The sequence below is a fragment of the Vigna unguiculata genome, chromosome 9 (genome assembly GCF_037176805.1).
Source record: "Vigna unguiculata cultivar grain cowpea cultivar isolate G323 ecotype 2 chromosome 9, ASM3717680v1, whole genome shotgun sequence".
In the NCBI taxonomy this organism is placed as follows: Eukaryota; Viridiplantae; Streptophyta; class Magnoliopsida; order Fabales; family Fabaceae; genus Vigna; species Vigna unguiculata.
In genome coordinates this window covers 45,456,019-45,468,350 of record NC_140800.1, presented here as the reverse complement: position 1 = coordinate 45,468,350, position 12,332 = coordinate 45,456,019, and the positions used below count along the sequence as shown (strand labels likewise).

At 28.4% G+C, this 12,332-nt stretch overlaps 1 protein-coding gene across 2 annotated transcripts; it reads right to left on the bottom strand.

The window, feature by feature from the left end:
- Positions 1 to 3,456: 3,456 nt before the first annotated feature.
- Positions 3,457 to 8,967, bottom strand: DWA2 (DWD (DDB1-binding WD40 protein) hypersensitive to ABA 2). Of its 2 annotated transcripts, none has more exons than XM_028048615.2 (13): positions 8,781 to 8,967; positions 8,619 to 8,702; positions 8,396 to 8,528; positions 8,124 to 8,235; positions 7,179 to 7,278; positions 6,309 to 6,439; positions 5,791 to 5,860; positions 5,377 to 5,465; positions 5,062 to 5,107; positions 4,623 to 4,693; positions 4,463 to 4,536; positions 4,196 to 4,254; positions 3,457 to 3,889 (listed from the first exon to the last, which is right to left on the bottom strand). In XM_028048615.2, the coding sequence occupies exons 1-13, from the start codon at positions 8,823 to 8,825 to the stop codon at positions 3,848 to 3,850; spliced, it is 1,056 nt and encodes a 351-aa protein (XP_027904416.1). In that variant the 5' UTR covers positions 8,826 to 8,967; the 3' UTR covers positions 3,457 to 3,847. The 2 variants fall into 2 exon arrangements, with proteins under 2 accessions (XP_027904416.1, XP_027904417.1); XM_028048616.2 differs by having other exon boundaries at positions 6,247 to 6,374; positions 8,781 to 8,966.
- Between the last annotated feature and the right edge of the window lie 3,365 nt (positions 8,968 to 12,332).

Sequence of the window (12,332 nt, the reverse complement as noted above, 5' to 3'; positions counted from 1 at the left end):
ATTAATATGGTTAGTGAGAGAAATAATTTTAATCCGAGTCAATTCAAAGTATTAAAAAATTGAATAACCCAAAAAATAATAACATTAAATTTTTAAAAACATAAATATTTAATAAGCACTTGTGAGTTTTAGTTGAGTGTGATTCTGGATAGAAGTTTAAATTTTCATTTACTTAATATTATTGATTAATCTACTTCATTTGTTATCGTGGTAGATGATATTAAACTACTTGTTTGTGTTTATGATTCTACTAATAAATGGTATATGGAGCTCAAAATTATTCATATTTTTGCTAAGAAAATTATTATGCGAATAAGTTATATGAAACATTCTATTTAAAATACTTTTCATAACAGGTCTTATTTATTTATATTTTGTGGAATGTATTTTTTAATTTTCATTTCTTTTATAATTTTTATTGTAATAACTATTATTGGATTTTAAAGTATCCACATAGCTGACAGAAGAGACGGATATGAGTGTTGACATAGGAGGTTTTGGACTCTCAATTCTTCTTTTATACTTAAATAAATTTATATATAATTTAAATTATTTTAAAAAAAATTAATATATTTGACATTCTCAACAATTTTTATAATTTATATAAAAACTTTGACACCTCTAAAAATATTTATTAAAGATCTGTTACCACCGATTGAGATATTAAAATTTAATGATAATTAATATGAATTTAATTATAAATAAATTATGACTTATAAATTTTTATTCAAATTTACTTTTTAACTTTGATCTACCTGTTTAACTTTGATCTACTTCGAGAGAAAGAGTGATAAATTATAAAACAATAAAAATCAACTGAAGAAATGAAATTTTATACTTTATGAATTTTTATACTTTATATACTTTATACAATTAAATGAAATTAAGCAGTTAAAATTGTCTATTTTATATATCCAATATATAATAATAATAATAATAATAATAATAATAATAATAATAAAAGCCAATATAAATAAATAATAATATATTAATTTTAATTATAAGAAAAAATATTAATCTTATATTTTAATTTATTAAAATATTTTTTAAACTTAACTTTTAAATCCACCCACGTTTTCTTTTAAATCACTTAAAATAAAAACACAAATTTATTTATTTAAATTAATCTAAATTGGTTCTTACACTCTCAAATTTATCTACTCATACCATGTTATCACCCATAATTTTTTCCATATAATAATAAATACATGAAAGAAAACACCCTCTTAGTTTCTTCCATATAATAACAAATATTGGTGTGAGTGAAGTGAAAAACTGTGGTGGTAATATTATGTATCAAAAAGTGTTAAATGAGTCTCAAATTTTAATTATCCAAGTATATTAAAAACTAGATTAAAAAGAATAAGTAAATGAAAAAGTCAACTATATATAGATAAAACAAGCTATAGTAACCAGTTTAGTACAACTATTATATTTGTAATAAAATTTTAATTTTATTAATTTTTTAAAATTCAATTAATGATTAATATAATTGAATATATATTTGATTTTTAATAATTATTTTACATTGATCAATAAAATTAACATTAATATATAATTAATATTTGCTAATTTCTTTTAAATTAATATTAATGTTAACTTTGTTTAATGAATACACTTAATAATTACTAAAAATAAAATATATATTCAAGTATATTACTTATTAAGAAATTTCAAACAAAACTAATAAAATTCAATTTTTTATATGGAAATTATAATTTTTTTATTAATCTGAAAAAAACATAATATTTATTAGATTAAAAAAATTATCTTGAAAAGCAATATGTATTTAATTGGTTGAGAATGGAGGATAAGAATCTTCTTGTAAAAAAGTATATATATAACATGAAATTATATGTTGATATATTTTTTTATTAACAATTTATATAATAAAAAATAGACTTAAATATAAGTTTAGATTCCTCTATTTTGTTTAATTTTTAAGTTGGTCAACTTATCATTTTGCATATATTTTATTTTCTTTACTTTGATCCAATTTAGCTGAATAAAAATAGACAAATTATAATTTTTTAAAATAGGAGAATCAAATATATAAAAAATAAAAATTATGAATAATTTAAAAAATTGTTGAATATTCATGCTATGCTTGTGATACGTCCATCAAATTTGTCATCGACTAATATCTGAGGTGTCTTTTCTAATCCATGGATTTTTCATTAAAAAAGTATAAAATTAATAATAGTGGCCATCAAAATAAAATTAAAACTATTACTAAATAAGTGTCATTAAGTATTGAGTGGTGTGACATCCTCTGATTGGGAAAGATTTGCAAACACGGGATAGAATCCACGAATAGGATGATGGCAGAATGGATAACGTGGAAATAGGAGGCACAAAAGTAAATAAAGTATTAATCCCCGTTGGAAAGCAAAAGTCTTCTCACCTTATCCACACCTCAGCCTCAAGTCTTATGTCTAGTCACTGAAAATTGCTTGCACCTTCACTTCCACCCTTCAGTTAAACATTGTCTCGGCACGTGTCTTTCATTTCCACAAGCACACGTCAAAGTGTATGTTTTGACAGAAATGGTGGATAAGAAGCTGACTCAATCCAAGTGCACACTGACGTGGTACCAGACACATGACATAAAACTCATGGTCAGTAACCTTTTAACGTGGCACGCATAAACTGTTTAAGAAGTGAAATCACTCTGATTGCACTTTGACGAGGAGACCAAACAATGTTATTTGTGGTTGATTACATTCATTTCAGAATGAGAACAAAAAGAGTGTTGCCTCAAGTGGATAACAAGGCAAGGCAATGCAACTCAACCTTCCTGATACATTCTTGTTTCTTCTCGAAGATCACAATTTAGTCACCCACTTTATATGATTAGGATGTCTCTCATCAATTAATGGATATGGTTGAATCCTCTATTGAAGTAAAATCCACTTTCCATTACCTGATACAATGCCTTGTTGCCAAGACTAAGAAGAGTAAAATCCACTGAAATCTTAGATTCACCACCACATAGAATACAAATGATTTTCCACAAGAATATTTCCTCGGCTGAGATTGATCAAACTAATTACACTGCTATTGATTAAGATACACCTACATCATCACTTCTTCCACGAATCAGTGCTTCAGCCTAACCATTATTGACCAGCCAATTATAAATAGAACAATAAAATACTGTCTTCCTTAGTTTAGAAACATTACAAGATGTAAGTACAACAAATAAAAATGTTTATAATATTATTATCATTCAATCACTATTACTTATAAATAAGTTTATCAGTTTTTACAGCAACTAATTTTAAGTCATGATAACCTTTATTTATTATTGATCGGCCGTATAAAAAAATTAATAGTAACATTTCATGATAATTATGCAAAATTGAAACTTCTTTCATCTAGCATTTTTTGTGTTTATCAATTACAGTCCATTTATATAATAAGGGAAGAGGTTATTACCTTTCTTCAAAGAAAGAATGGTATGAACTTGTACAAACTTGTAATTCCATAGATTATACAATGACTCCACGAATTACATGACATGGATGTGTAATAAAAGAATTAGCTAGAAACACAGTCCAGCCTAAAACAATTCAATGTCCAAATATAAAAAAATTAAACAAAAAAATGTTGATTACATTCTATCAACGTTTTCTTGCCATAAGATGAAATGCACATGTAGCATTAAACCTCTTCAGTCTCGTCAAACCTACCGACCGAGCATGATCACAAAACATTCGAGCATTTCAGGCATCTGCTTATGTCTAAAGACATTTGATCCATCTGTTTATCTAAATCCCGAGAAACAGGGCATCACTGACATACACAAGATAACAAATGATGGCATCATGGTAATTGGTGCTGAACTTCATTTTTTGGGTATGTAAGGCTTAACTGATTCTACAACAACCTGTTTTCGAAACGAAATATCAAATTAATATGATAATTTTTTATAAATGTAGACAAGTCAATCAAAGTGTTGTCAATGCTTCAAGAAAGTCACTCGTTTATCTTAGTATGATGGACCATATGCATCCTATTAGTGGCCCTACTAGCAGAAAAAGTCATTACCCAATCATGTATGTAACAGTAAGAAATAAGAAACAAAGAAATTCAACACCCAAAGTATAATTTCATGTTTTCTGCATTTTTTTTTTCATTTAGAGAATTTATCATCGTCGTTGGGAATAGCCTATAGATTTACTTGTAGTCTTACCCTGCCATCATAGGATAATGATGCAAAGATCCATGGTTCACGGGAGCTCCATGTGAGCCCTGTAACATGAATAAAAAAATTGTAAAGCAAAGTCTGTCTGCATGTGTTTGGAATGGTATTTTGTATGTATGCAAGAGCTGAATGTCAAAATTCACAAAAGAAACAGAAACTACAATTATATATGTTTATCGAATGTGGATCAAATTTGACATAACGTAATTCCAGACAACTACAAAGATCATGGATTAAAAATCTTGAATCTCTTACCATAAATGCTATCTTCATAATCACTGTATGAATTAAGCAACGGATCAACCCATCGGGCAGATGAATCTACTAGTCTGCTAAAACATAAGCACAGATGAATGAAAAAACAAGTATCAATAAAATAAAATGTAATATAGTAATATCACAAGATAACAATGACCTTTCAGTTGTTAGCTCGTCATGATTAGTTGAGGTAAGCCACAAATTGACAGTTGAATCCGTACCACTACTCTGTAACAACCACAATCCATGACAAATAACTAAATGTTCCCTCATGATAATTTAGTATGCAGACCACCTTTCACAAATAAATGGACACCAGCAAGAGATTTAGAAGTCATTAAAAAATGCATTTTTGTATGTGTTTCAACATGTGAGTGTGGGAAAAAGCTTCTCAAATCCAAGTTCACTTCTAAAGTAAGAAATTAAAGGAGTATCCACCCTAAAATGTTAGTTGGTTAAGCTCACCATCCACTTTAAAATAAATCAAGGGTTGATACATCCTTCACTTTAGAAACAAACTCACTTCAGAGGAGCAGCATCCTCTGTGTGTGTGTGTGTGTTTGAGAGAGAGAGAGAGAGAGAGAAAGAGAGAGAACCAAGATCATTCCATCATACTCTGGATTACACTTGACAGTCCACGTCCTGGCAACACAAGTAACACACAGGGGCCAATCAGATGTCTGAAAAAATAATATCAAATAATATATTTTAATTTTAGATGCAAGTTTTCAATGATTTTTTTTTGTGTGTGTTTTAAAAGTAAAGCAGTTGTTTTCCTCTCTGCTTTTTTTTTTCTTTTTTCTTTAATATTTTCACCACGAGGATGATAAAAAATTGGAACCTTGTAGGGTTCTTAGACTGGGAATATAGCTACAACATAAATCAGTTATGCGACTATACATGACAAGTACCAATGAGTATGTCCTGGAAGCTCTTGGATGGGAAGTTTGGGTTTTCTTAGATCCCAAATATGTATCCCAGACTCATGCTCAGCAGTAACCTGTACAAAACATAGAATTCAATTTTGCTAACAAGATCAATCATGCATTCCTACACTATTTCATAAGGCAGTTGCTTTTGTAAACTCAATGTGTAATACACGTGAAAAAAAGCATGTATGCAAGTCAAAGTATACTTGGAAAACAAAAGTAAAAATAGCTATCCAGGATGAGTTTATTTGTATTTGTAATAGAATGTCAAAAAGAAACACTGACAGTCTATAAATAAACCACACGAAAATTTCAAAAAATGTTAATGAACACATTATAATGAGTGAAGGTATAAATATGTATCATTATAGGAGGAACACAAAATTCAACTCTTACAAGTATGTGCTGCTTCTGAGGATGGTAATCAACACTGCATGCATGAGAACATTCCACTGAAATAGTCTTCCTGTGATCAAAACATAATCACATCAGTATACATGAAACTCCTAGGAGGGGTACCCATTCAGACAAAAAGCAAATTGGTTTTAGGGTAATGTAAATTCCTCTCCTAGCACCCCAAATCATGAACTTCAAATGAAACAAGCACTTTACTTAACCAAAAGGAAAAGTTAGAGTTGCAAATATATATTAACTTCCAAAATTAAACAATATTACACAATTTTCTGGACACCAAAATCATATTACTGTATAATTCAAGGTCCAAGTGAAACTAAACCACAAAAGAAATGCAACTACAAAATCACATTTCAACTCAATGGGATGGAATGTTATCATGTTATAGCTAAAAATTAAACCATATAAACTGAATTATATTATATAAACATTACATACTTCATTGTTCTGACATCCCATAATTGGAGATATGATTCACAAGTTGCAGCAACAGAACTCACATCATGAGGATCCCACGCCCCTCCAGATAATTTGTGCAGCATACCAGCTGAATCTTGTGATTGTACCTGGTGTTATGTTTGAATGTATTGGAAGGCCGTGGAGGAACTAGTTCAAAATCGCCGAAAAAAATCTAGGCATTTTACAAATAGTAGTGATCATAATCACACATGACTGGCTATTTAACTCTGAACTAGATCTTGAGTGCTAAATTTACGAACCACATACATACAATATCAATTTAACACCAACTTCCTAGAAATATTTTTGGGTTGACTTGTAATGAGAATTGAAGTAAATATAAATGTCAGTTTTTCCATCTCAATTAATCAACTGTAATAAGGGAACAAAATTAAATCCATTATGGGCAATATGATCCCCTTTTGAAACACTTTCTACCAAATTTAGGCCTCACAGATTGGTTTCAGGAAGTCTGTTGACCTATATCCTCACTAATCTTCAACCATTCATTTTCTATAATGCCTCTCATTCAAATAACATTATAAGATTCAGTAACAGAAATGAACTGATTAACCGTTGATGCATGACAAATGAAGGAATATAAATAGTTAAACATTTTTCGAATTACTTTCTAAGTTCAGATGCCCAGAAAAAAGAGAGCTACAAGAGAAACTATCCACTTAATTTTTACACAAGAGAAAATGATCTTTCATTGTTTAATTTGCCCCAATCATCATGAATTCTTCCACCAACCATTTAGAAGCTCATTTATCCGTTCATTAAAACAAATTATGGTACCTTGAACAGTGAAAGCATGTTATTTTGCACCAATGTGTTACCTGTATGTATAAATGATTTTTTTTTTAATGTGCTTGTGTCACAAAAAATATACAATAGCATGAACTTCATACCTGTGCAGTTTTCTTTGAAACATCTAAATTCCACAAGTACATATTTTCCTCATTGATGCTGATCAGTTTATCATGACGTCCAGATGGCCACCAAAGAATACTGTTTGGTGTGAATATTTAGTAAGGAATACAAATCAATGTATCAAATTCAAAGGTTTCAATAAACATGTAGTAAACATAAAGGTTATTAAAGATTACGAATAGGCTTAATTACATTTTCTATCCCAATATTGGGGCTCCAAATTTTTGCAGAAATCAAATTCCCCAAATTTCCTTATTGAAGGTTCAGCTTCCCTGTCAATCTAGGGCCGAATTACTTATAGAGAAGTTGGTGACATGGCCAACAATTTACACACATTATACATGACGTTTTACAGAGTAAAGCAACTTAATAAACCCACTGGCAGTATTATTAACCTATTTAAATATATCATTTCATTACAGTTAAATGTATCATTGTATATTTTATTTATATTGGGGATTTAATTAAGTCAAAGTTAACAGTGAGATCATTAATAAGTCAACACAATAAAGTGTTTTGCCACATGTAAATTATCAGTCACTAACTTCTATTATTAATCGAACAACATGATAATACTGGGATCTGATTTCTATAATTAAGCAAATAGAGAAATTGATTGCTTCGAAAATCATCAGAATCAATCAGCCAATCACACACATTGGTCATTATAGAGGAACCAACTTACAATTAAGCCTAAATAATAAGAGCAAATTTTGTAGGATATAGCCAAAAGTGCAGTCAGTACTGTAAACTAAAGAAATCACACCTTGCTTAATATCAGCATCTAACCACTTTCCCACACAAACAGTTTCACCGCACAAAGCACATCATAGAACCCAAACTATCAAAGCGCGAAAGATCACACTGAAACATCATTCCAGAGTCTAGAGTTAACGGGCCTACATACAGGAATTCAAACTCACCATTTAATCTTCCCAGAATCAGTGTCAAGGGATGTAATTTTCTCAAGCTGCGGGGAATTTAATTCGCCGTATAACTCAGGTATCTGCCATATCGCTGCCCCACACGTTTCACCTATAAGAACACAGGCAATCATAAATCTTCCAAACCAAGAGTATTAAACTGATGCACCATAAGCAAAAGCTACCTGTAGAGGTAGCAAAATATTTACAAAGTGAAAAAACTAAATCTCAAATAGGACAAACATGCAGAAATAGAAAGTTAAATTGATTACCATTAGAGTAAACGGTTGAAAAGATCCGTTGATCAAACGGACAAGAGACGAGGTCCCAGATCTCGTTGGGATGAGAAAACAATCCCTCGCAGAAGAGTTCGGTTCCACTGGACGAGAGCCGAATCAGATGTACCTACAAATGAACCATTCTATAATTGTCCACATGAATCAAACGCTAACGAGGGAAATTGAAGTGCCAGAAACGAAAGATGTGAAGATATACCTCGTTTTCTTCTTTGAGGCTGAGAGTTCCTGCAAGAAAACTAGTGTGATCTGTGTCTGCTTTTACATCTGATATGCATCTGGCCTATCATTACAAACAGAGTATGAGAAATGGAACAATTAGATCGATAGGGATAACTTGAGAGGGTTTTGTGGGTAGAACCTGATATTTGAGACCGTAACCAATGCCTGTTGATGCAGCTTGCATTGCGTTTTCTTGGACGCGGAATCTTTCTTCTACACCACTGCCACACCTCAATGTGGAGTTGCTCGCACACTGTCCAGGGAGACCAGAGTTAAACCCGGAGAATGGTAACACCGCGGTTGCTTCTTGCTGCTTTTCTTTTTCTTTTTCTTCTGAACCGTGTTTTGGGCCATTACTCGGGCTTTTGTACACGTGGCGGGTATGATGTGCTTTTAGGCGATGCCCATTTCTTCCTGCACCAATATAAACTATTTAGTATTATATTAAAAATCAATTAAACTATTTAATACTTAAGTTTAATTTAAAAATAGTATAACATTTATATAATATTTAATTTAATTTCAATTTTTTATTTAAAAAATTAAAATTTATAACAATGTATAAAAAGAAAATTTCATCTTTTGTGTGGTTACTTTTCAAAATACTAATTTTATTCTTTAAAATATAATTTTTTTTTAAATTGACCGTTATTTTTACAAAATTTTTATAAAATTGTTTATCTTTATTTTTTTCTTTATTTATCAACGATTATTTTATTATCTTTTATAATTTATTTCATTTTATTTTTAATAAATATAATTTTATTTTATCTATTAACTTAATAATATTACAATATCATTATCTATTAATATGATATTATAAATATTTTAAAAAAACATACATATATAATAAAATCTGTGTTTATATTAATTAAATTTAATAAAAATAATGAATATAAGAATTAGATTAAATATAATACAAAATATCTATTATGACCTGATATAAGTTAATATGATTTGATAGATATAAACTTAACACGTAGACATTCTTTTTAATTAAAAAAATTTATAAAATATACAAATTGATGTAGTGATATATTGCATACAAAGTTTTCTATCTGTTAATTATTTAAATGTTAAAAAGTTTATAAAAAACACAAATTGATATAGTGATATATTACATACAAAGTTTACTATCAATTAATTATTTAAACAGTAAAAATAATTAAATTAAATAAATTAACGAAAATTAATATATTATCAAAAAATATATATTATAAATAAGTTGATAAAATCGAACAAAAAATAAATTAAATTAATATCTTAACCTAAATTTTAAGATCACCTAAGAACTCAAAGTTTATTAATCACTTATTATTACACAAAAATTTATTAAGAAAAATTAATTTAATTTGTGTCTTTTTTTTTGCGGTAAATGTTTAGGAGGAAATTATTCATCCGACTGACGGTTGTTATTTACGGTCCAGATTTTACAAATTTGTATTTTATCTATATTTATATATAAAAAATAATTTGTTTCTTTTCTATATGCTTTTTTTTTATTTTAAACTGAAATAACTATATCTTCATTTCTATTCTTTAAATCACCACTATTTTTTAATTACTTTTAATTAACTATTTACAACAACAACAACAAAAACACACGAATATAATTTCCACTGGTTTTGAATTATGTAATTTGTTTTTATTAGACAACTATTCTTGTTATTTTTCTTGAAATTATGTTCTGAAAATACTTTTTCACAATACATTTATTTTTTTAACATTATAAATTATACTAAAAGTTTAACATATTTAGAAAGTAGTTTCCCGAGGAAAAAAATTACTTAAGAAAATAAAGATAGAGTTCTTCCCCTTTAAAGATTATAAAGGATGATGAGCACATTAAAGTTGTATTTGTTCATATTTTATTTTTGGATGTTTTCTCAATCAATATCTCTCTGATTTAGCTTTAAACCGAGGTAAGTAAATACACCCACATCTAGATTTAACTATCATTTATTATTTTACGAAAATCTCATCCTTTCATCTAAATTGACGCTGTATATGTTTAATTAACTAGCACACTGTTAAAACTATATTGAAAAAAGTTGATTAATTATACTGTAGTATGATATACTTACGTGAAGAGTTACCACATATAATTTTGGATTTTGGTTTGTTTGACATTAGAAAAATTTTGTTATATTATTTATTACGCGTTACTTAAATTTGCTAAACTATAAAAGAAAATAAGAAATATTTAGGGAAGATACCTATGAGATACACGACGACTTCGAATAGAAACTCACATTGAAATAAACATAATAATTAAAACATTTAATATTCAGTTAATTATAACAAGATTAGAGACGCTCCTCCATAAAGAGATGTTAAATTGGGTTGAAATATGCGAGTCAATTCAGTCCATTATGGGTTGAGTTGAAATTTCTTTTTATAAATTTCAATACGGATTGATTTTTGATCTGGCTCGCCCGGATTGAATTCGTTGTGAGCTGGATTGACTCACTAACCCGCAAATAAAGGGTCACGCAAATGATTTTTATTAAGTTAAGTTTTGCATTTTGGTCAGGTTGGGTTGTTTTTTTAGCCAATAATTCGGTATTTTTTTTATTTTAGTTTGTATTTGAACTGTATTGAAGTTTATTTAGATTTTAATTATAATTATAATTTAGTTTTGACTGAAAAAAATTAAAAAAATTTATAATGTTTTAATTAAGTGAGTTTGTGAGCCAACCTATTTAATTCACTAACCCGTGGTGGGTCGGATCAGGTTCGGATTTTTTTGAGTTACTAACAAGTGAGTTGGATTCACTAAATGATTAACTCGTGATAAATTGAGCTGAACCGAGCGGAATTATCCGTTTTGACAACTCTAACTCCACGTTTCAATATTTTCTTTACAAAGTTAAATACGTTGCACATAAATGTTCTTTATTAGGAATAAATATATGTTAAAATCAGTCTCTTAAAATGGATTGTCTAACTTACATTCAGTTAGGATTATGTAGTTAAAGTTACATCTTATACATTTGTTGGTAAAGTTAGGCTAAATTTTCAAAAGACCATTTCGTTAGATTTGAAAGGTCAAACTCCAACTATTCTTAAGTTTCTAGATTTGAAAGATAACTTATTTGAATAACATAACACCACCAGACATATTAATATAAGTTAATATTAAAATATAAATCTAAAGAAATGTTTTTCAGACTTTATAAATTGTTCTAATAGAAGGTTTAAATCCGTGGCATCTCTCCTTCAAAATAAACGACTTAAATCAATCTTAATTTTTTATCATTAACCATCAAAATTACTTTAAATTTAACTATCTTAGAAAATTCGAAACCTAACAACTTTACAGTTTATTAAAATGCATTTTGTTACTTGTTTCTAAAAGAACCTATCATAAAAAAGTTCCTTAAATAATCTTTCAAGTCAAACCTTTACAAGTCGTATATTAGGCAAATGAATCAATTTCAAACTTTAAATTGGAAAATTAAGTCAAATTTTATGAAGTTAAATTCATCGTACCTATACTATATTCCTAATTACAAGTTACGTAACCTGTTAGGTCCATACTGAGACACTTATGTTAAGCATTTAATAAATATACAAAATTTAGTAATAACTCTTATTATATGTTTGAATTAATAATAGTAATGCGATAATTTAAAAATAATACATGAAAATATTTTACCATGATAATTATATGTTAGTGTCGTTGATTTAA